Source organism: Taudactylus pleione, unplaced genomic scaffold, assembly GCF_031769625.1.
Source record: "Taudactylus pleione unplaced genomic scaffold, aTauple2 ptg001259l, whole genome shotgun sequence".
NCBI classification, from domain to species: domain Eukaryota; kingdom Metazoa; phylum Chordata; class Amphibia; order Anura; family Myobatrachidae; genus Taudactylus; species Taudactylus pleione.
In genome coordinates, this window is record NW_028285659.1 from 169,145 (window position 1) to 194,799 (window position 25,655).

Below are 25,655 nucleotides of genomic sequence, written 5' to 3' on the forward strand. Positions count from 1 at the left end.
CCCAGCTCAGAACCAGCCCCTATAGCGCTGTACTCCTGCCTAATACGCCATTCAGAGATCTCCCAGAATGCACTGCTCCCAGCTCACAACCAGCCCCTATAGCGCTGTACTCCTGCCTAATACGCTATTCAGAGATCTCCCAGAATGCACTGCTCCCAGCTCACAACCAGCCTCTATAGCGCTGTACTCCTGCCTAATACGCCATTCAGAGATCTCCCAGAATGCACTGCTCCCAGCTCACAACCAGCCCCTATAGCGCTGTACTCCTGCCTAATACACCATTCAGAGATCTCCCAGAATGCACTGCTCCCAGCTCACAACCAGCCTCTATAGCGCTGTACTCCTGCCTAATACGCTATTCAGAGATCTCCCAGAATGCACTGCTCCCAGCTCACAAGCAGCCCCTATAGCGGTGTACTCCTGCCTAATACGCCATTCACAGATCTCCCAGCATGCACTGCTCCCAGCTCACAACCAGCCTCTATAGCGCTGTACTCCTGCCTAATACGCCATTCAGAGATCTCCCAGAATGCACTGCTCCCAGCTCACAACCAGCCCCTATAGCGCTGTACTCCTGCCTAATACGCTAATCAGAGATCTCCCAGCATGCACTGCTCCCAGCTCACAACCAGCCCTATAGCGCTGTACTCCTGCCTAATATGCTATTCAGAGATCACCCAGCATGCACTGCTCCCAGCTCACAACCAGCCCCTATAGCGCTGTACTCCTGCCTAATACGCCATTCACAGATCTCCCAGCATGCACTGCTCCCAGCTCAGAACCAGCCTCTATAGCGCTGTACTCCTGCCTAATACACCATTCAGAGATCTCCCAGAATGCACTGCTCCCAGCTCAGAACCAGCCTCTATAGCGCTGTACTCCTGCCTAATACGCTATTCAGAGATCTCCCAGAATGCACTGCTCCCAGCTCACAACCAGCCCCTATAGCGCTGTACTCCTGCCTAATACACCATTCAGAAATCTCCCAGAATGCACTGCTCCCAGCTCACAACCAGCCCCTATAGCGCTGTACTCCTGCCTAATACACCATTCAGAGATCTCCCAGAATGCACTGCTCCCAGCTCACAACCAGCCTCTATAGCGCTGTACTCCTGCCTAATACGCCATTCACAGATCTCCCAGCATGCACTGCTCAAAGCTCACAACCAGCCCCTATAGCGCTGTACTCCTGCCTAATACGCCATTCAGAGATCTCCCAGCATGCACTGCTCCCAGCTCACAACCAGCCTCTATAGCGCTGTACTCCTGCCTAATACGCTATTCAGAGATCTCCCAGCATGCACTGCTCCCAGCTCACAACCAGCCTCTATAGCGCCGTACTCCTGCCTAATACGCTATTCAGAGATCTCCCAGAATGCACTGCTCCCAGCTCACAACCAGCCTCTATAGCGCTGTACTCCTGCCTAATACGCTATTCAGAGATGTCCCAGAATGCACTGCTCCCCAACTCACAACCAGCCTCTATAGCGCTGTACTCCTGCCTAATACGCTATTCAGAGATCTCCCAGAATGCACTGCTCCCAGCTCAGAACCAGCCCCTATAGCGCTGTACTCCTGCCTAATACGCCATTCGGAGATCACCCAGCATGCACTGCTCCCAGCTCACAACCAGCCTCTATAGCGCTGTACTCCTGCCTAATACGCCATTCAGAGATCTCCCAGAATGCACTGCTCCAAGCTCACAACCAGCCCCTATAGCGCTGTACTCCTGCCTAATACGCTATTCAGAGATCTCCCAGCATGCACTGCTCCCAGCTCAGAACCAGCCCCTATAGCGCTGTACTCCTGCCTAATACGCCATTCAGAGATCTCCCAGAATGCACTGCTCCCAGCTCACAACCAGCCCCTATAGCGCTGTACTCCTGCCTAATACGCCATTCAGAGATCTCCCAGAATGCACTGCTCCCAGCTCACAACCAGCCCCTATAGCGCTGTACTCCTGCCTAATACGCCATTCAGAGATCTCCCAGAATGCACTGCTCCCAGCTCAGAACCTGCCTCTATAGCGCGGTACTCCTGCCTAATACACCATTCACAGATCTCCCAGAATGCACTGCTCCCAGCTCACAAACAGCCTCTATAGCGCTGTACTCCTGCCTAATACGCTATTCAGAGATCTCCCAGAATGCACTGCTCCCAGCTCACAACCAGCCCCTATAGCGCTGTACTCCTGCCTAATACGCCATTCACAGATCTCCCAGAATTCACTGCTCCCAGCTCACAACCAGCCTCTATAGCGCTGTACTCCTGCCTAATACGCCATTCAGAGATCTCCCAGAATGCACTGCTCCCAGCTCAGAACCTGCCTCTATAGCGCGGTACTCCTGCCTAATACTCCATTCAGAGATCTCCCAGCATGCACTGCTCCCAGCTCACAACCAGCCCCTATAGCGCTGTACTCCTGCCTAATACGCCATACAGAGATCTCCCAGCATGCACTGCTCCCAGCTCAGATCCAGCCCCTATAGCGGGGTACTCCTGTCTAATACGCCAGAGATCTCCCAGCATGCACTGCTCCCAGCTCAGAACCAGCCTCTATAGCGCTGTACTCCTGCCTAATACGCCATACAGAGATCTCCCAGAATGCACTGCTCCCAGGTCAGAACCAGCCCCTATAGCGCTGTACTCCTGTCTAATACGCCAGAGATCTCCCAGCATGCACTGCTCCCAGCTCACAACCTGCCTCTATAGCGCTGTACTCCTGCCTAATACGCCATACAGAGATCTCCCAGAACGCACTGCTGCCAGCTCAGAGAACCAGCCTCTATAGCGCTGTACTCCTTCCTAATACGCCATACAGAGATCTCCTAGAATCACAGATTAGTGAGCACAGATCAGAGGGTTATCACTAGGGGAGACTGAGCGCTGCGCACGGCTCTTGTAGAGACACAATAGGCGGCTGTATTATCACTAGTGTATGGAACAAGGGGTCACCGGATAATAAGTCATGTCTACTGATGCTTTATATCAAATACTAAGCACTATAAGCGCCTTTGAGTGCTATGGGAGAAGAGCGCTATATAACAAGAGATATGGTAAGAACTTACCTTTGTTATCTCTGTTTCTACGAAGTCCATAGGGTCCACAGGGTTGACCTTGGGGTATAGCTGGATCTGGATCCACAGGCACCATGCAGTTAAAGCTTTGCTGCTCCCAGGATGCACTTGGGTCCGTCCTCCTCTATACCCCGTCCCCGAGCCACAGGCACCTCAGTTGGTAAGCAACCAAGGGCGGAGGAGGAGACTAAACAGAGAGAAGGAAGACTGGAAAACACAAGAAACCATACTCTCAGAAATGGGAGACGGAAAACCGGTGACCAGCCACACAGCCCATATGAACCCAGGTGCGTCAGGGCGGGCACCCTGTGGACCCTATGGACTTCGTAGAAACAGAGATAACAAAGGTAAGTTCTTACCATATCTCTTGTTTTCTACTTCAGGGTCCATAGGGGGTCCACAGGGTTGACCTTGGGGATGTCCCAAAGCAGTTCAACTAAGGGCGGGGACGCTCCTGTGTTGAAAGGAGCACCCGGCGCCCGAAGGATGCATCCTGAGAGGCGAAGGTGTCAAATGCATAGAACTTCAAAAACGTTTGAATTGAAGACCAAGTGGCCGCCTTACACAGCTGAACAGCAGAGGCGCCACGTCTAGCAGCCCAAGAGGGACCCACAGAACGAGTGAAATGAGCCTTAACAGAGGCTGGCACAGGTAAACCCTCCTGTGCATAAGCCTCACAAACACCTGAACGAAGCCAACGGGCTAACGTTTGCTTGTTGGCAGGCCAACCCCTCTTGTGAAAACCGAAGAGGACAAACAATGAATCAGACTTCCTAACCGAAGCAGTCTGGTCCACATAGATTCTAAGTGCCCAGACTACATCTAAGGAAGCCTCACCAGCTGAAAGATCAGGTGACTGAAAAGCTGGCACAACAAGTTCCTGATTAATGTGGAACTTTGAGACCACTTTGGGCAAAAACTCAGGACGAGTGCGGAGCACCGCTCTGTCCTGGTGAAAAATCAGAAAAGAAGGGCGACAGGAAAGCGCCCCCAATTCTGATACCCTCCTGGCAGAAGCAATTGCCAGGAGAAAAACGGTCTTAAACGTCAGCCACTTGAGTTCCACCGACTCAAGCGGCTCAAAAGGAGGACCCTGCAAGACCCGTAGCACCACCGCCAAGTCCCAAGGAGCCACCGGAGGCACGAAGGGAGGCTGGATCCTGAGAACACCCTGGAAAAAGGTGTGAACATCTGGTAGTGTAGCAATCCGTCGCTGAAACCACACGGACAAAGCAGACACATGAACCTTCAGAGAGGCCAGGCATAAGCCGAGGTCCAAACCCGATTGAAGAAACTCCAAGATTCTGGAAACCCGGAACACCTGCGGATCATAGTTTCTGGATTCACACCACTGAAAATAAGTGCACCACACCCTGCGGTAGATCCGTGCGGAAGCAGGCTTGCGTGCCCTAAGCATGGTACCAATGACCGAACTGGAGAAACCCCTAGACCTCAAGACGGCTGTCTCAAGAGCCACGCCGTCAAAGACAGCCGACCCAGATCCGGGTAAAGGCAGGGACCTTGAGACAACAGGTCCCGACGCTGAGGGAGAAGGTACGGAGCGTCGATGGCGAGGCACCGCAGATCGGAGTACCAAGGACGTCTGGGCCACGCCGGAGCTACCAGCACGAGCGTGCCGCCGTCCTGCTTGAATTTCCGCAGAACCCGAGGAAGCAGGGATATCGGAGGAAACAGATATGCCAGGTGAAACGTCCATTTCACCGACAGTGCTTCTACCAGACAGGCGCCTGCGTCTCTTGTCCTTGACCCGTAAACGGGCAACTTGTGATTGTGACGGGAGGCCATCAAGTCCACCTCCAGCAACCCCCACCTGTCCACGAGTAGCTGAAACACCTCTGGGTGAAGCGACCATTCCCCGGGACGCACGTCGTGACGGCTGAGGAAGTCCGCCTCCCAATTGTGGACTCCGGGAATGAAGACTGCCGAGATCGCTGGAATGTGACACTCCGCACAAGCAAGAATGCGAGACACCTCCGACATCGCTGCCCGACTGCGAGTTCCTCCTTGGTGTTTGATGTACGCCACCGTGGTGGCGTTGTCGGACTGCACCTGAACCGCCCTTCCGTGAAGAGCGGGGCCGGACGACTGCAGGGCCCTGTATAATGCCCGCAGTTCCAGGATGTTGATGGGGAGAAGTGCTTCTTCCACGGACCAACGACCCTGAAGCGATAATGAGCCAGTCACTGCCCCCCAACCCCGGAGACTGGCATCCGTCGTGAGCAGGACCCAGTCCAGGATCCAAAAGGGGCGGCCCCTCGACCAGATGCGCTGTCTGAAGCCACCAAGCCAAAGACTGCCGAACCTCCGGGGACAACACCAGCATCTGAGAGCGGATCCGGTGAGGTAACCCGTTCCATTCCGATAGAATCAGCCCCTGCAGGGGCCGGGAATGGAACTGGGCAAATTCCACCATGTCGAATGTCGACACCATGGACCCCAGAACTCTCATAGCCGAATGGACCGACAGGCGGCAACTGCTCAGGCAACTGTGTATCCGCAGCTGCAGGGAGGAGACCTTCTCCGGAGTCAGGAAAATCCGTTGTTGACGAGAAGTATTACTCACTGCACCTTCCGCTACAATCACCCTCCCAGATTCAGTGTCTGGGAGGGCTATAGCGCTGCGAACACCGTCCTGATCAGGGGAGAGGTACGCAGGGGGACTGGTCCACTGGATGCCGCCTGGGAGCTCTGCGACGCTGCCTGGAAGATGGCCGCCGGAGAGCACTGAGGAGGAGTGGCCAGGAGATAACAGCCCGGCGACGCCAGCACACATGAGAGAAGGCGCGCTGGGCTGAGGGGAGGAGCCACTAAAGCAGGGAAGGCTGCCTCCCCTGCTAGTACTAAACCCACAGGGAAGCCGGTTCCCCGCCGGTACCTACACCCTGGAGGCCAGCAGACACGCGTGGTATACTAGAGTGGGGGAGCCCGCTGTCGCTACTAGCGCCGCCGGTCTGTCCCCTGAGACCAGCGGCTGAAAGACTGCATTTGTTCCCCGCGCACAGCGCGAAGCGCTGCACGCGGCTTACCTGGCCCCGTAGAATCCGGCAGCAGTCAGTGGGAGATCCCGGAGCCACGCTAGTACTGACTCCGGGGTCCCGCTGTGATCCCCAGATCAGTACTGGCGTTGCAGCGCCAGCGGGGCTGTTGGAGCGGCAGCGTGGACGTCCAGATGGACAGTCTGATGCTGCCGCTCTGAAGATAGTAAAAATAAAGAATAAAATCTTTTTTAATAAAAATAAAAAGCCCCACTGCTCAGGGTGACCCGACTCCGGCCAGACACCAACTAAAACTGAGGTGCCTGTGGCTCGGGGGCGGGGTATAGAGGAGGATGGACCCAAGTGCATCCTGGGAGCAGCAAAGCTTTAACTGCGTGGTGCCCGTGGATCCAGATCCAGCTATACCCCAAGGTCAGCCCTGTGGACCCCCTATGGACCCTGAAGTAGAAACATAAGATTGTTATTACTATAACAGAGTACAATGATTAAAAAGAAGGATAACTATATACTGTATACCGCTAGTTCCTCTGTGCTGTGCTCACTGTATGATAATGGGGTGACTATTATATGGTTATTATCTTCTTCCTATGCTGGTGACATTACAGCTTCTCACATAACCGTACAGTCCCCGTATCTCACCCCGGGGCGCTCTGATGTGTGTGACCCTCTCATTATCCAATACCCATATAGCATGAGGATGTAGGGGGAGGGGATAACGTCGCTGAAGGCGTGGCCAGAAGGAATAACCGACAAACCGCGTCCATTGACGTCTTACCCTTCCCGGCCAGAGCATCGCGCAGCAGCTTCTCCGTCTCTCTACAGATCTTCCTGGTCTCCTGGTCCAGATGCTTCCCGTACATCTGACCCCACTCATGCAGGCTGCGGAGGGGGGGCGCTCCCTGCGGACACAGCAAGGATGGTGACATGAGATATGGGGGAGGGGCCCTGACCCAGTATAACGGGAGGTGGTGCGTGGGGCGCTCCCTGCGGACACAGCAAGGATGGTGACATGAGATATGGGGGGGGAGGCGGGGGGCGTCCCTGTATAACTGGAGGAAGGGGAGATGCGGCCTGCAGATAGGGGACATGGCTAAGCAGACATCATTCCCACCTATCATGATGCATTCGCCAAAGTGTCAGCGCGTTTTACTTTAAGCTAAAGAAACGCAGCGTTTATATTCTGCCTCTGTGTCAGCAAAGTGACAAACTGCTTCCTCACGTGTTACATAATGCGGTAACGCCAACACGACCGGACCCTAATCTATCATCCTGATGGGTATTGTCCCCCGACTCCACGTGTTACATAATGCGGTAACGCCAACACGACCGGACCCTAATCTATTATCCTGATGGGTATTGTCCCCCGACTCCACGTGTTCCATAATGCGGTAACGCCAACACGACCGGACCCTAATCTATCATCCTGATGGGTCTTGTCCCCCGACTCCACGTGTTACATAATGCGGCAACGCCAACACGACCGGACCCTAATCTATCATCCTGATGGGTCTTGTCCCCCGACTCCACGTGTTACATAATGCGGTAATGCCAGCACGACCGGACCCTAATCTATCATCCTGATGGGTATTGTCCCCCGACTCCACGTGTTACATAGTGCGGTAACACCAGCACGACCGGACCCTAATCTATCATCCTGATGGGTATTGTCCCCCGACTCCTCGTGTTACATAATGCGGCAACGCCAACACGACCGGACCCTAATCTATCATCCTGATGGGTATTGTCCCCCGACTACACGTGTTACATAATGCGGCAACGCCAACACGACCGGACCCTAATCTATCATCCTGATGGGTGTTGTCCTCCGACTCCACGTGTTACATAATGCGGTAACGCCAACACGACCGGACCCTAATCTATCATCCTGATGGGTATTGTTCCCCGACTCCACGTGTTACATAATGCGGTAACGCCAACACGACCGGACCCTAATCTATCATCCTGATGGGTATTGTCCCCCGACTCCACGTCCCTCTGTCTCATTGTTGAAGACAACATGGAGACAAATGGTGACTATGTAACGCGGTCATACCCTGGGGGCAGAGTTATTGCAAGGAGGAGGGAATTCAGCGCCGATACAAAGTTTGGTCACAGAGGTTGTTCGAGGACGACTAACAGAGAGTTACTGATATCACTAAATAAAGGCTCCGCACTATGGCGAGATGGAGAGTATAATCCCAATCTCAGAGCTGGCAGGGGGGAGTATAATCCCAATCTCAGGGCTGGACAGTATAATCCCAATCTCAGGGCTGGCAGGGGGGACGACAGTATAATCCCAATCTCAGAGTTTGCAGGGGGGAGTATAATCCCAATCTCAGGGCTGGCAGGGGGGGGTGTATAATCCCAATCTCAGGGCTGGCAGGGGGGGGGGTGTATAATCCCAATCTCAGGGCTGGCGGGGGGGGGGTGTATAATCCCAATCTCAGGGCTGGCAGGGGGGGTTTAGGGGGGAGTATAATCCCAATCTCAGGGCTGGCAGGGGGGAGTATAATCCCAATCTAAGAGCTGGCAGGGGGGAGTATAATCTCAAGGCTGGACAGTATAATCCCAATCTCAGGGCTGGCAGGAGATAATACCAATCTCTGGGCGGCATTGGGATGATTGATAATACTAGGGCGCAGGGAACGTGGAATTACTCTTATTTCACAAATTATTTTCTATGAGATATTTTCCCCCAATAGGGACACATGATAATCAGAAGGTAACATAGTAACATCTAATAGACTGCAGAGAGCAAATATCAGGGTAATAGGTAAGAGAGGGATAAGTACCTTGGTGTTCTTCTGGGTAACAGATGCCCCCCGGTTTATCAGCAGCTGGGCTACGTCAAAGTTTCCACTGGAGAGGGCGTCATGGAGAGGGGTGATCCCCTCACACATCGGCCCCCCCGGGTCATTAATGTTGGCTCCGCGGTCTAACAGCAACTGCACAATATCTGCAGAGAACACACAGCGGTGAGAGGAGCAGGAGAGGGGAACTGAGGGAGAGCGCAGGTGCCCACAGAGGAGCAGGAGAGGGGAACTGAGGGAGAGCGCAGGCGCCCTCAGAGGGGCAGGAGAGGGGAACTGAGGGAGAGCGCAGGCGCCCACAGAGGGGCAGGAGAGGGGAACTGAGGGAGAGCGCAGGCGCCCACAGAGGGGCAGGAGAGGGGAACTGAGGGAGAGCGCAGGCGCCCACAGAGGGGCAGGAGAGGGGAACTGAGGGAGAGTGCAGGTGCCAACAGAGGGGCAGGAGAGGGAAACTGAGGGAGAGTGCAGGTGCCCACAGAGGGGCAGGAGAGGGGAACTGACGGAGGGTGCAGGCGCCCACAGAGGGGCAGGAGAGGGGAAATGAGGGAGAGTGTAGGCGTCCACAAAGGGGGCAGGAGAGGGGAACTGAGGGAGAGTGCAGGCGCCCACAAAGGGGGCAGGAGAGGGGAACTGAGGGAGAGTGCAGGCCCCCACAGAGAGGCAGGAGGGGAACTGAGGGAGAGTGCAGGCACCCACAAAGGGGGCAGGTGAGGGGAACTGAGGGAGAGTGCAGGCACCCACAAAGGGGGCAGGTGAGGGGAACTGAGGGAGAGTGCAGGCCCCCCCAGAGGGGCAGTAGAGGGGAACTGAGGGAGAGTGCAGGCGCCCACAGAGGGGCAGGAGAGGGGAACTGAGGGAGAGTGCAGGCACCCACAAAGGGGGCAGGTGAGGGGAACTGAGGGAGAGTGCAGGCCCCCCCAAAGGGGCAGTAGAGGGGAACTGAGGGAGTGCAGGCGCCCACAGAGGGGCAGGAGAGGGGAACTGAGGGAGAGTGCAGGCGCCCACAAAGGGGGCAGGAGAGGGGAACTGAGGGAGAGTGCAGGCGCCCACAGAGGGGCAGGAGAGGGGAACTGAGGGAGAGTGCAGGCGCCCACAAAGGGGGCAGGAGAGGGGAACTGAGGGAGAGTGCAGGCGCCCACAAAGGGGGCAGGAGAGGGGTACTGAGGGAGTGCAGGTGAGGGGGCAGGAGAGGGGAACTGAGGGAGCAGGAGAGGGGAACTGAGGGAGAGTGCAGGCGCCCACAAAGGGGGCAGGAGAGGGGAACTGAGGGAGAGTGCAGGCGCCCACAGAGGGGCAGGAGAGGGGAACTGAGGGAGAGTGCAGGAGCCCACAAAGGGGGCAGGTGAGGGGAACTGAGGGAGAGTGCAGGTGAGGGGGCAGGAGAGGGGAACTGAGGGAGAGTGCAGGCCCCCACAGAGAGGGCAGGAGAGAGGAACTGAGGGAGAGTGCAGGTGAGGGGGCAGGAGAGGGGAACTGAGGGAGAGTGCAGGCGCCCACAAAGGGGGCAGGAGAGGGGAACTGAGGGAGAGTGCAGGCCCCCACAGAGGGGCAGGAGAGGGGAACTGAGGGAGTGTGCAGGAGCCCACAGAGGGGGCAAGAGAGGGGAACTGAGGGAGAGTGCAGGAGCCCACAAAGGGGGCAGGAGAGGGGAACTGAGGGAGAGTGCAGGCGCCCACAAAGGGGAACTGAGGGAGAGTGCAGGCGCCCACAAAGGGGGCAGAAGAGGGGAACTGAGGGAGAGTGCAGGCCCCCACAGAGGGGCAGGAGAGGGGAACTGAGGGAGAGTGCAGGAGCCCACAGAGGGGGCAGGAGAGGGGAACTGAGGGAGAGTGCAGGCGCCCACAGAGGGGGCAGGAGAGGGGAACTGAGGGAGAGTGCAGGCGCCCACAGAGGGGCAGGAGAGGGGAACTGAGGGAGAGTGCAGGCGCCCACAGAGGGGCAGGAGAGGGGTACTGAGGGAGAGTGCAGGAGCCCACAAAGGGGGCAGGAGAGGGGAACTGAGGGAGAGTGCAGGCGCCCACAGAGAGGGCAGGAGAGAGGAACTGAGGGAGAGTGCAGGTGCCCACAAAGGGGAACTGAGGGAGAGTGCAGGCGCCCACAAAGGGGGCAGGAGAGGGGAACTGAGGGAGAGTGCAGGCCCCCACAGAGGGGCAGGAGAGGGGAACTGAGGGAGAGTGCAGGAGCCCACAGAGGGGGCAAGAGAGGGGAACTGAGGGAGAGAGCAGGTGCCCACAGAGGGGCAGGAGAGGAGAACTGAGGGAGAGTGCAGGCGCCCACAGAGGGGCAGAGAGGGGAACTGAGGGAGAGTGCAGGCGCCCACAGAGGGGCAGGAGAAGGGAACTGAGGGAGAGTGCAGGCGCCCACAAAGGGGAACTGAAGAAGAGTGCAGGCGCCCACAAAGGGGGCAGGAGAGGGGAACTGAGGGAGAGTGCAGGCGCCCACAAAGGGGGCAGGAGAGGGGAACTGAGGGAGAGTGCAGGCGCCCACAAAGGGGGCAGGAGAGGGGAACTGAGGGAGAGTGCAGGCGCCCACAAAGGGGGCAGGAGAGGGGAACTGAGGGAGAGTGCAGGCCCCCACAGAGGGGCAGGAGAGGGGAACTGAAGGAGAGTGCAGGCACCCACAGAGGGGCAGGAGAGGGGTACTGAGGGAGAGTGCAGGCGCCCACAGAGGGGCAGAGAGGGGAACTGAGGGAGTGCAGGCGCCCACAGAGGGGCAGGAGAGGAGAACTGAGGGAGAGTGCAGGCGCCCACAAAGGGGAACTGAGGGAGAGTGCAGGCGCCCACAAAGGGGGCAGGAGAAAGGAACTGAGGGAGAGTGCAGGCGCCCACAAAGGGGAACTGAGGGAGAGTGCAGGCGCCCACAAAGGGGGCAGGAGAGGGGAACTGAGGGAGAGTGCAGGCCCCCACAGAGGGGCAGGAGAGGGGAACTGAGGGAGAGTGCAGGCACCCACAGAGGGGCAGGAGAGGGGTACTGAGGGAGAGTGCAGGCGCCCACAGAGGGGCAGAGAGGGGAACTGAGGGAGTGCAGGCACCCACAGAGGGGCAGGAGAGGGGAACTGAGGGAGAGTGCAGGCGCCCACAAAGGGGAACTGAGGGAGAGTGCAGGCGCCCACAAAGGGGGCAGGAGAGAGGAACTGAGGGAGAGTGCAGGCGCCCACAAAGGGGAACTGAGGGAGAGTGCAGGCGCCCACAAAGGGGGCAGGAGAGGGGAACTGAGGGAGAGTGCAGGCCCCCACAGAGGGGCAGGAGAGGGGAACTGAGGGAGTGTGCAGGAGCCCACAGAGGGGGCAAGAGAGGGGAACTGAGGGAGAGTGCAGGCGCCCACAGAGGGGGCAGGAGAGGGGAACTGAGGGAGAGTGCAGGCGCCCACAAAGGGGGCAGGAGAGGGGAACTGAGGGAGAGTGCAGGCCCCCACAGAGGGGCAGGAGAGGGGAACTGAGGGAGTGTGCAGGAGCCCACAGAGGGGGCAAGAGAGGGGAACTGAGGGAGAGTGCAGGCGCCCACAGAGGGGGCAGGAGAGGGGAACTGAGGGAGAGTGCAGGCGCCCACAGAGGGGGCAGGAGAGGGGAACTGAGGGACAGTGCAGGCGCCCACAGAGGGGCAGGAGAGGGGTACTGAGGGAGAGTGCAGGCGCCCACAAAGGGGGCAGGAGAGGGGAACTGAGGGAGAGAGCAGGCGCCCACAAAGGGGGCAGGAGAGGGGTACTGAGGGAGAGTGCAGGTGAGGGGGCAGGAGAGGGGAACTGAGGGAGAGTGCAGGCGCCCACAAAGGGGGCAGGAGAGGGTCCCCGATGGAGGCAAGGAGTGTAGGTGCCCACAAAGGGGGCAGGGGAGAGAGGGGCCCTGACAGGAGTGGGGGGATAACAGTAAGGAGAAGTGCACCCTAATTACAGAATTTTAGTACTCACCGTAAAATCCATTTGTCTGACTCTATGGGGGACACTGGAACTTTGGGTATAGAGGGTAATGTGTGGATCCTGGCAATTTAAACTTGAAAGCGTTTGAACAGGGCTTACCCATGTCTATACACAAGCCTGCCATATCCTTGGTTAGTGTCAACAATGTGTGCACGGAAGACCAGGTGGAGGCCTGGCACCACTGATCAGCGCCAGCCCCATGACACACAGCCCAAGAGGCGGCCAACGACCTAGAGTAGTGAGCAGTAAGCAGAGAAGCCGACTCTGAACAATATAAACAATATAAGGGCACAAAGCCAAGGAGCCGCCGTATGCTGAGAGGCCGCCCAGCACAGGTTGTGACAATCCGTAAGGAACAAACTCTCTGTTCTACGCAATTCTGAGGATGTCGTTCTGGAGAGCACGGACAACATCCAAAAAAAGAAGTCATCTGGAGTCCTCCCCTGTTAAGGCCAGAACCATAATCGCTTGAGACAGATTTAAATCCCAATAGGAGGAACAAACAGGGGATGGACATGTCAGACGCCCTGTAGCAAAATGTGATCTTAACTACGGAGATAGATCGGCCACTCAATTGTTACCCAAGGGAATGAAAATGGCCGACCATGCAGGTACGTGTCACTCTACCCACGTGATGGAAACCATTTTCTTCATGTTCTCTGGCAAATAACTCTGACCCTGATTCAGAGCAGCTCGCTCTGACAGAGTGCTCGCTCTGAATCAGGGCCGGGCTATTTTTTTTTTTAGAACAGCCTCCCGGCTGCTCGCATAGCTGTGGGTGACCACCCACAGCTATAGCGAGCGGCCAGGAAGATGGTCTCAATGGTCCATCGGGCTTGTGACAAGACCCTTGTAGTAGGGTCTCGTTGCCGCAAGCCCCAGAGAGATTTCGGCTCTAACAGAGCCGAAATCTCTCCCACTGACATCACTCGTGATGTCAGTGGGGCCGCCCCCAAACGGAGGCGTTCACATGGGAACGCCTCCGCTTGGGCAGCCCTCCCCCGCCCCGCCCACCAAAGGGGGCGAGCTGTCACTCTACATCGGCAGCTCGCCCCCTTTGTTGCGAGACTCGGAGCGACGGACAGCCCGTCACTATCTGGGTTTCACGCATGCGCACGACGGAGCCGGCTCTGTCGTGCGCATGTGCACTGGCCCACCATCGACCCGGTTGCGAGCGTACAGCGCTTGCGACCGGGTCTGAATCAGGCCCTTTGTGTCCTCCTGGCGACTCATTGCGCACGTGAGGCAAATGAATTGCGCTCGTTGTGAGGATTCATTTGCAATTTATGGTCAGGAAGAGATAGTTTTGTGGGTGGCTACAGGGAGTTCTGGCAAAAACGCAGGCGTGTCAAGGCAGTTTCCTAGGCGTGTACTAACAAAAGCGTGCACAAAGCTCCGGCATGTCAATTCTCAGTAACCATAGACTCACTGGAGGAGTCGATGTTTTGGGGATCTGCATCCGATGCTGCGTTTGTGCAGTTGTGGGCAGCTACGAGGGCTCCGGTGGGTGTCTGATTCTGCCGGCTGATGCATAAGAATGTGTTAGCAATTGCGTTTGCAAAAGCGTACAGCTCTGAATCAGGCCATTGATTGCTCGCAGGTGAGCGATCATGACTGCTCTATGACCTTTGTATGAACTTGTGGGGCAGATGAGAAGCCAAATGGTAAAGACCTGAATTTATAATATTCTTCCCGGATTACGAACCTTAGAGCCCAGATGGGGATGTGGAGATATGAATCTTTTATGTCCAGGGACAAACTCCCTTTGTTCCATGCCTGAAAGCAAAGATTTCATATTGAACATTAGAAGTTTGAAGAGAGCGTTTAATGATTTCAGATTCAGGGTGGGTCGAACCAACCCGTCTGGTTTCGGGACCACGAAAAGATTTAAATAAAACACAATCTTTTCTCGCTCTATTGGGAGAGGGACTAGGACACCTGAAGATGATAGAGCAGAGGTTCCCAATCACCATCCTCAAGGCTCCCCAACAGTTCAGGTGTTCCATGGCTCAGCACAGGTGTTAGAGATATCCATGGCAGGTGACTTCATTATTACCTCAGTCAATTTGATTTAACCACCTGTGCTCAGCCATGGATATCTCTAACACCTGAACTGTTTATGGAGCCTTGAGGACCGCGTTTGGGAACCTCTGTGATAGAGCATGAACAGCACCCTGAAGGGCCTTCTGTTTTGGAAGAGATGCAGGAAGACCTGTCGAGAAGAACCTCCGAGGAGGACCAATGGCCTCTATTTTGTGTCCCAAGGATACTACATCCCTGACCCAAACATCTGAAGAGATCTTTAACCAACTGTACCGGAACAGAAAAAGACAGGCTGCCACCACAAAATCCCCTATGTGGAAAGGTAACCATCATGCCGAGGGTTTTCGCAATGGTCTGGCATCCGGACTGATGCCCTCTAGACCTACCCCATATGGCAGAGGGAAACTGACCTCTGAAAGATTGGGAGCGTGTTCTTCTGGAATGCTGAAAGGAGCGTCCCCCGGATGTCTTGGGTGCAGGGGATGGAAGAAAAGAGCTCTTCCTCCCTGTGGCAAGTGCAATAATCTTGTGCAGCTCAGGCCAAACTACTGATGACGTTGAGACTCTCCAGCAAATGAAGCCAGCATCAATGGCTGCCTCAGCCAGGTAATTTGTAGACTCCTGGACATGATCAGCTGAAGGAAGTCATTTTGATCTGGAGGTTGCAGACAGTAGTGTTACAAGTCGCCATCACTCTGCTTCTCCGCCCATCTTCCAGCTGCTTTGCTGACCCAGCCAGAGACTAAAATGGGTGTAAGAGAGACTCCTGCAGCAACATGTGCTCTTTAACGTAGAATCTAGCTTACAGCCTCAGCCATCCCTAAGAGACGTATATTTACTAAAGTGCGGGTATATATAAGTGGAGATATTGCCCATAGCAACCAATCAGATTCTACTTAACACTTATCTAGCACCTTCTATAAGATTACAAGATTCTGGATTACTCACCGTAGAATCAATTCCTCAGAGTCTATCTGGGAATCAGCGACGCTGGGATATGAGGGAGGGGCCGAGGAGTGGGCACTAAAAATAACTGACTGACTGAAACTCCCCCTCCCTTATATACCCTCCCCCTTTCCCTAGCTCTCCGGTTATCTGACTAGCAAAGCCAAACGGGGCAGAATAAGAGATGTACATAAGAATCCATCACACACATCAGGGAGGGGACTCGGCGATTCCCAGATGGACTCAGAGGAATTGGTTCTACGGTGAGAAACCAGAATCTTGTTTCCTATCTCGTCCAATCTGGGAAGCACTGACGCTGGGACTTCCCCCAAGCAAGCTCTAAGAGGGAGGGTGATTACATACAGGCAGTGCTGTACGCAAAACTCGCATCTGTAGCCACAATGTGTGTAACCAATGAAATTCGGTAAATGTGCGCACTGAGGACCAGGTGGCCGCCCTGCACAATCGAGGCACCCTGCCGAGCTGCCCAAGAATGTGCGCGAATGGGATCAGGTACTGACTCGCCCAAGCTAATTATAGGCCTGCTTGATAGTGGAAGTAATCCAACAAGCAATAGACTGCTTAGATGTTTAGATGCTGACCAGCCTCTTTTATGGGCGTCATAGAGCACTATCAGGCTGTCTTACGTAGGCAGAAATCCTATCCACATATATTCTGAGTGCTCGTACCACATCCAGAAACCGGACAGGACTCTCTGGATCAGGTGGATGGAATACTGGAACTACGATCTCCTGATTTAGGTGAAATCTTGAAATCACCTTAGGAACAAAGGCTGGCCGAGTGCGGAGAACCGCTTGGTCCATATGAAAAATCAAAAAAAGAGGAAGATAGCCGACAAAGCCGCCAACTCCGAAAATCTGCGAGCTGAGGCAATTGCCAAAAGAAAATCTTCTTTAGAAAGTTAACCACCTTATTCCACCTTCTCAAGTGGCTCAAAAGGAGCCCGCTGAAGAGCAGCCAAAACTAAATTAAAGGACCCAAGGCGGGACTGGTGAAACAAAATGTGGCTGGACATGCAATATTGCCTTCAGGAAAGTTCTGACGTCTGGTATGGACGCTAGACGTCTCTGAAATAATATAGACAAGGCCGACAACTGACCCCTCAGGGAAGATGGGCAAAAGGCCTTTGGACAATCCATCTTGTAAAAAAGAATACCCAGCAAGTGAAACTGGGAAGCCAAAACCTTCCCAGTTCGTTTCGCACCACCGGATGTAAGCTTTGCACACCCTATAATAAATCATAGTAGTGGATGACTTACGCGCCTTTAACAGCCTGGATAACGGCTGAAAAAAAAACCCTCGGACCTCAAAAGACTAATCTCAAGTGCCACGCCGTTAAAGCCAATTGAGGTAAATTGGGATGAAGGAATGGACCTTGTGACAGTAGATCTTTTCTTAGTGGAAGCCTCCACAGTTGGTTGGCCACCATAGACAGAAGATCAGAGTACCATGACCTCCGTGGCCAGTCTGGTGCTAATAGAATGACGTGAGCCTTTTCTTGGCTTGATCCTCTTGATTACATGGGAATTGGGGGAAGGAGATACCCAAAGTGGTATGGGAGATATGGTAGACTTACCTAGGGAACTCCTTTTCTTCAAGGTCCACAGGGGGTACCATGGGGATATTATGGTTGGAGATTAGGCACCAAACCGTTAAAGCTTCAGTTCCTAGGATGCCTCGGGTCCTCCTCCATATATACCCTGCCCCTAGCCATAGGACTTCAGTTTAGTTAACTAGCGTCAAGGCAGGAGAAGGAAAGAGGAGAAGGAAGAGCAATCGCACACCAGAAACAAAATGAGGGAATCTGTGACCAAAAGAAAAAATTACCCATGCAGCCAGGTGCGTCAGGCTGGGTGCCCTGTGGACCCTATGGACCTCGAAGAAAGTTATCAATGGTAAGTCTACCATAACTCTGATTTTCTTCTTCAGGGTCCATAGGGATCCCTATGGACCCTGAAGTCCACAGCAGTTCCCCTAGGGTGGGGGATGCTCCTGAGCAGAATGGAGTACACGTCGCCCAAAGGAAGCATCCTGAGAGGCAAAAGTAGCAAAGGCGTAGAACCTAAGAAAAGTGGCCAGACAGACCACGTGGCTGCCTTGCACAATTGTTCAGCAGAGACACCATGACTAAAAGCCCACGATGGCCCTACAGACCTAGTAGAATGTACTGTCACCGTGCTTGGGACATGAAGATCAGCCTGTGTGTACACCTGAGAGATAGTCATGTGTAGCCATCTCGCCAGAGTCTGATTATTAGCTGGCCATCCTCGTTTGTGAAAACCATATAATACAAAAAGAGACTCTGATTTTCTAACAGAATTTGTACGCTCCACAGAGATATGGAGAGCAAGAACTACCTCCAGGGAGGCTTCACCTACAGAAAGATCTGGAGCCTGAAAAGCTGGAACTACAATTTCTTCATTCACATGAAAACAGGACACTACCTTAGGAAGGTAACACTCCCTTGTATGAAGAACAGCTTTACCCTGGAGAAAAATAAAAAATAAGGAACGATAAGAAAACGCTGCCAAATCAGAGAGACTGCGAGCAGAAGAGATAGCGAGGAGAAAAAGTGTCTTTGCTGTCAACCACTTCAAACCCACAGAGTCAAGAGGTACAAATGGGGAAACCTGTAGCCCCTTCAGAACCCAAGACAGATCCCACGGTGGACAAAAGGAGGCTGAACTCTCAGAACTCCCTGAAAAAAATTCTAATATCTGGCAAAGAAGCAATCTTTCTTTGGAACCAGAGTGCAGAAACCTGCACTGTCAATAAAGGCAGACAGAGACCAAGGTCTAATCCAGTCTGGAGAAAAGCCAGTATCCTGGAAATCCTGAACACCTTAGGATCATGCTTTCTGTAGGCACACCACTGACCAAAAGAATGCCAAACCCTGTAATAGATGCGGGCAGAGGCAGGCTGTCGTGCTCTAAGCATTGTTTGAATTACAGAACTGGAAAAACCTTTTGCTCTTAAGATGGAAGATTCAAGAGCCACGTCATCAAAGCCAGATGAGGTAAGTCCGGATGTCGGCAGGGACCCTGCGTTAGCAGATCCTGCCATAGAGGAAGAGGATACGGACTGTCTATGGATAGATTCTGTATGTCGGTGAACCAGTGATGTCAGGGCAAAGCCAGAGCCACCAGTATTACTGTTCCTCCTTCCTGCTTGAATTTCCTGAGAACTCTTGAGAGGAGGGAAATTGGAGGAAAGCGATACGCCAGCTTGTAGTCCCATCTTACTTCCAGTGCATCCACAAAGTCTGCTGATGGGTCTATGGACCTGGACCCGTACCTGGGGACCTTGTGGTTGTGACGTGACGCCATGCGATCCATTTCTGGTAGACCCCATTAGTTTACCAGGAGCTGAAACACTCCCGGATGGAGAGACCACTCTCCGGCATGTATATCCTGGCGACTTAGGAAGTCTGCTTCCCAATTAAGTACTCCCGGTATGACTATTGCCAATATAGCCAGAAGATGATGTTCTGCCCAAATCAGAACCCTTGTCATTTCTTTCATGGCTGCCTAACCTCTTGTGTCTCCATGATGATTGAGGTAGGTCACTGTTGTCGCATTGGACCTGGACGGGCTTGCCCTGGAGCAGGTCCTGTGCCATGACAAGTGCTTTGTATACTGCTCGCAGTTCCCGAATGTTTATTGGCAGATGACTTTCCTGATTTGTCCATCTTCCCTGAAAGGTGTGATGATCTGTCACTGTCCCCCATCTGTGAAGACTGGCGTCTGTGGTAAGAAGCACCCAATTGGAATCCAGAATGGGCGCCCTTTGTTCAGATGATCCTTTCTCAGCCCCCTCAGGAGGGAGTGCCGAACCTCTGGAGTAAGAAGGATGCTCTGGGACTTTATTTGATGATACTGTCCGTTCCACTTGGAGAGAATCAATCTTTGCAGAGACCTGGAATGGAACGGAGCATAGTTCACCATGTCGAAGTTGGATACAATTGATCCCAGGACCTGTATTGCTAACAGAATGGATACCCTTTGCTTGTGAAGCAGCTTGCGTATTTGCAACGAGAGCGCCACAATCTTGTTCTCTGGCAGAAACACTGTCTGTGCCCGAGAATCCAGAAGGGCTCCCAGATGTATAATCTGCTGTGTTGGAGAAAGTGAATTCTTCCAGTTGATGATCCAGCAGAGCTTTTGTAGGCAGGCTATGGTCAGATGAAGATGGTTTTGTAAACAGCCGAAGTCTGTGCCAGTATCAGAAGGTCATCCAGATATGTCAGAATTCTGAATCCCTGACGCCTGAGACAGGCCGTCATGATTGCCATTATTTTGGTAAATACCCGGGGAGCCGTAGATAGGCCAAAGGGTAGAGCCTGAAATTGGTAATGTTGTTGTAGGACAGCAAACTATACAAATTGTTGGTGGGATGGTATAATAGGAACATGCAGAAATGCATCCTGGATGTCCAGGGAAACCAAGTAGTCCCCCAACTCCTTTGCCAAAATAATTGATTCGAGAGTTTCCATATGAAACTTGGGTACATGGATAAACCTGTTGAGGGTTTTTAGATTTAGTATAGGGCGATAAGCCCCATTCGGTTTCTGTATCAGAAACAGATTGGAATAACAACCCCTTCCCTATTGCTTCCTGAAAGGCTAAAGCCTTTACCGCATCTGCTTGAGGATCGATGTAAAAAACTTCTGGGGAGGACGCCTCCTGGAGAGTGACGGCATATCCGAGAGACCACTTCTCGGACCCAGGCATCTGTTTGATGCCAACAATCTGCAAACTGAAGTTGGCCTCCCACCCTGATATCAACCAGGAGGAGCCCCTCCCATCAGACAGAGGGCTGTCATCCAACTTAAAAGCTGGATGTCTTGCCGGGTCAGACCTCTCAGTTTGTCGCCTTGATATTCTGTGAAAACTAGCCGTCTTAGAGGAAGGCTGTTACCTTGCTCGTCCTGGAGAACGGAAGGACCGAAAATAAACCACTTTCTAGTGGCCATAGATGGCAGACCTGCTGACTCTGAACCCGCCAAAATGGCTATTTTATCCAACTCTGCTCCAAAATGTACTTTTCCATAGAAAGCTAAGACTTCCAGCACCCTCTTTGATCCTGTATCAGCTTTCCAGGATCTTAACCAAAGGGCCCTGCATAACACTATTGATGCTGATGATTCCTTAGAAGCTAGAATTCCAGCACCTACAGCTGCTCCTCCCAGATAGGAAGCCACTTCCCATATATGGGATAAACATCATCTGTTCTCTGGCAGCATTTGGTAGTGAATCTTCCAATGCCACCATCCATTCTTCAACAGCTTTAGCTACCCAGGCTCCAGCCATAACTGGACGGGTAACAGCTCCAGATGATAGAAAAATTTGTTTTGGGACACGCTTCAATCTTTATCCGTGGAATCCTTCAGAGAAGATGCTGACGGAATAGGCAATGTAGCATTTCTGATTAAATGCGTCACATGAGCATCAACAGTAGGAGGTACAATTTTGCCTAAGAACACAGCCATGAATAAAGAATGGTACCAAAACATCCTCCAAGAGCAACTTCTCCCAAGCATCCAAGAACAGTTTGGTGAGGAACAATGCCTTTTCCAGCATGATGGAGCACCTCGCCATAAGGCAAAAGTGATAACCAAGTGGCTCAGGGAACAAAACATCGCAGTTTTGGGTCCATGGACAGGAAACTCCCCAGACCTTAATCCCAGTGAGAACTTGTGGTCAAACCTCAAGAAGAGGGGTGTACAAACAAAAACCCACAAATTCTGACAAACTCCAAGCAATGATTAGGTAAGAATGGGCGGCCATCAGTCAGTATGTGGCCCAGAAGTTGAGTGACAGAATGTCAGGGCGAATTGCAGAGGTCTTGAAGAAGAAGGGTCAACACTGCAAATATTCACTCTTTGCATAAACTTAATGTAGTTGTCAATAAAAGCCTCTGACACTTATGAAATGCTGTAATGTTACCTCAGTATACCATAGTAACATCTGACACTTATGTAATGTTACCTCAGTATACCATAGTAACATCTGACACTTATGTAATGCTGTAATGTTACGTCAGTATACCACTGTAACATCTGACACTTATGTAATGCTGTAATGTTACCTCAGTATACCATAGTAACATCTGACACTTATGTCATGCTGTAATGTTACCTCAGTATACCATAGTAACATCTGACACTTATGTAATGTTACCTCAGTATACCATAGTAACATCTGACACTTATGTAATGCTGTAATGTTACCTCAGTATACCATAGTAACATCTGACACTTATGTAATGTTACCTCAGTATACCATAGTAACATCTGACACTTATGTAATGCTGTAATGTTACCTCAGTATACCATAGTAACATCTGACACTTATGTAATGTTACCTCAGTATACCATAGTAACATCTGACACTTATGTAATGCTGTAATGTTACCTCAGTATACCATAGTAACATCTGACACTTATGTAATGTTACCTCAGTATACCATAGTAACATCTGACACTTATGTAATGCTGTAATGTTACCTCAGTATACCATAGTAACATCTGACACTTAAGTAATGCTGTAATGTTACCTCAGTATACCATAGTAACATCTGACACTTAAGTAATGCTGTAATGTTACCTCAGTATACCATAGTAACATCTGACACTTATGTCATGCTGTAATGTTACCTCAGTATACCATAGTAACATCTGACACTTATGTCATGCTGTAATGTTACCTCAGTATACCATAGTAACATCTGACACTTATGTCATGCTGTAATGTTACCTCAGTATACCATAGTAACATCTGACACTTATGTCATGCTGTAATGTTACCTCAGTATACCATAGTAACATCTGACACTTATGTAATGTTACCTCAGTATACCATAGTAACATCTGACACTTATGTAATGCTGTAATGTTACCTCAGTATACAATAGTAACATCTGACACTTATGTAATGCTGTAATGTTACCTCAGTATACCATAGTAACATCTGACACTTATGTAATGTTACCTCAGTATACCATAGTAACATCTGACACTTATGTAATGCTGTAATGTTACCTCAGTATACAATAGTAACATCTGACACTTATGTAATGCTGTAATGTTACCTCAGTATACCATAGTAACATCTGACACTTATGTCATGCTGTAATGTTACCTCAGTATACCATAGTAACATCTGACACTTATGTCATTGTCTAATGTTACCTCAGTATACCATAGTAACATCTGACACTTATGTCATGCTGTAATGTTACCTCAGTATACCATGGTAACATCTGACACTTATGTAATGCTGTAATGTTACCTCAGTATACCATAGTAATATCTGACACTTATGTCATGCTGTAATGTTACCTCAGTATACCATGGTAACATCTGACACTTATGTAATGCTGTAATGTTACCTCAGTATACCATGGTAACATCTGACACTTATGTCATGCTGTAATGTTACCTCAGTATACCATGGTAACATCTGACACTTATGTAATGCTGTAATGTTACCTCAGTATACCATAGTAACATCTGACACTTATGTCATGCTGTAATGTTACCTCAGTATACCATAGTAACATCTGACACTTATGTCATGCTGTAATGTTACCTCAGTATACCATAGTAACATCTGACACTTATGTCATGCTGTAATGTTACCTCAGTATACCATAGTAACATCTGACACTTATGTAATGTTACCTCAGTATACCATAGTAACATCTGACACTTATGTAATGCTGTAATGTTACCTCAGTATACCATAGTAACATCTGACACTTATGTAATGCTGTAATGTTACCTCAGTATACCATAGTAACATCTGACACTTATGTCATGCTGTAATGTTACCTCAGTATACCATAGTAACATCTGACACTTATGTAATGTTACCTCAGTATACCATAGTAACATCTGACACTTATGTAAAGTTACCTCAGTATACCGTAGTAACATCTGACACTTATGTCATGCTGTAATGTTACCTCAGTATACCATAGTAACATCTGACACTTATGTCATGCTGTAATGTTACCTCAGTATCATTAGTAACATCTGACACTTATGTCATGCTGTAATGTTACCTCAGTATACCATAGTAACATCTGACACTTATGTCATGCTGTAATGTTACCTCAGTATACCATAGTAACATCTGACACTTATGTCATGCTGTAAGGTCTAATAACACTGAAGCAGCAAAGTTTGTGAAAAGCAATACTTGTGTCATTCTCAAAACTTTTGGCCATGGCTGTACAGGGAGACTGACCCAAACCCTCCTGAGACCAACAGCTACAAGGCGTACTAAGCGTGGACCATGAGAGTCATTACATGCGGAGGGTAGGCGAAACCACCCAGATGCGCAAAACCCTTCGTATGGACTGCATCTGCGTCAGGGGAGGAGCTGCCAGGGGAGCACCTACCTCCCCTAAGCTGCGTTAACTAGCCGAGTACGCTGGCCTCATGGAAGAACAAGCATCTGCTGCCGATCCCCGGTGTCAGACGATAAGGCCCCAGTGGTGTAATGAGGACGCAGACAATCCCGGGCCCTGACTGCAGCGGCTTCTGGTGCGTCTCTGAAACCAGAAGTGAGGAAACGCCCTGCCTTAGACATCTCCGTACATCCGATTTCAATCCAGGTCGCAGCATTGCGGCTAGCAAGCTTAGCCACTACCCGCCGAAATCACCAGCCCAGTTACTGGTGTTGCGGCCCGGCGGAGGTCTATGGAGTCGCAGTATATGAGTCTTCATTCAGACGCTTAGTACTGCCAACCCAAAAACAGAAGATAAAAGCTTAGGACTGCCAGAGAAGTCCCGTTACAAAGGTGCGTCTTGATCCTGCCGCACCAAACGAACAACTGAAGTCCTATGGCTAGGGGCGGGGTATATATGGAGGACCCGAGGCATCCTGGGAGCTGAAGCTTTAACTGTTTGGTGCATGGTCTCCAACCATAATATCCCCATGGTATCCCTGTGGATCCGTATGGACCCTGAAGAAGAAAAGGCTGATTATGGCTGGAACAAATCTCCCTGCCCACATCATAATCTGGGTGGTCTCTGCCATAACCAAAGGACTCCTGGTTCATCCTTGTCTGTTGATATAGGTCATGGCTGTGGCATTGTCCGACTCTCTGTAAGGGTCTGTCTCTGAGAAGATCCTATGCCTGAACAAGAACATGATAGACTGCTTGCAGCTCTAGCACATTGATTGACAACATCCTCTCTTCGAGAGACCGAACCCCCTGGGCCTGGGACCCTAGAACCACTGGACCCCATCCCTGGAGACTGGCGTCCGTAGTTACTAGCGTCCATTCCCAGGGAGAGAATTGACAACCTCTGACAGATTGTGAGCGCAGAGCCACCAACCCAGGGATTGGCGCACCTGAACAGACAGGGGGAAAAACTTTCGCTCTAGACAGGGATCCTCCAGCGCTGAAGAATGAAATGCTGAAGGGGCCTGGAATGGAAGCGTGCAAACGGAACCGCTTCGAAAGCGGCCACCATCTTCCCCAATAGCTGCATGCAGTGTAGCATGGACACCCTGTGTAGAGACAGAAGAATGTGCACCAGGAAGGTTCAAAAAGACCAATTTCTGTGTTGGAACCAATTTGGATTTGGGTAGATTAAGAACCCAACCGTGAAGTTCCAGAGTTGTCATGACAACCTGCAAATGATCCTTCAAGAGTTCCTCTGAAGGTGCCCTCATTAGCAAGTCGTCTAAATAGGCAATTATTGTAATTCCCTGTTGATGCAGAAAAGCTACCATTGGTGCGGCAGAAAACATGAAGGGCAGTGCCCAAAACTGAAAGTGCCAGGGGCCTATCGCAAACCGCAGTAGTTTGTGGTC

At 51.8% G+C, this 25,655-nt stretch overlaps 1 protein-coding gene across 1 annotated transcript in view; it reads right to left on the reverse strand.

The window, feature by feature from the left end:
- The window catches only part of TONSL (tonsoku like, DNA repair protein), a 210,435-nt gene that overhangs the window by 42,446 nt on the left and 142,334 nt on the right, over positions 1–25,655 (reverse strand). The window contains exons 15-16 of the mRNA XM_088462520.1: positions 8,887–9,050; positions 6,870–6,993 (exon numbers count right to left, since the gene is read on the reverse strand). Of these exons, the coding sequence (XP_088318646.1) occupies positions 6,870–6,993; positions 8,887–9,050 (288 nt within the window). The remainder of the gene's footprint in view (positions 1–6,869; positions 6,994–8,886; positions 9,051–25,655) is intronic.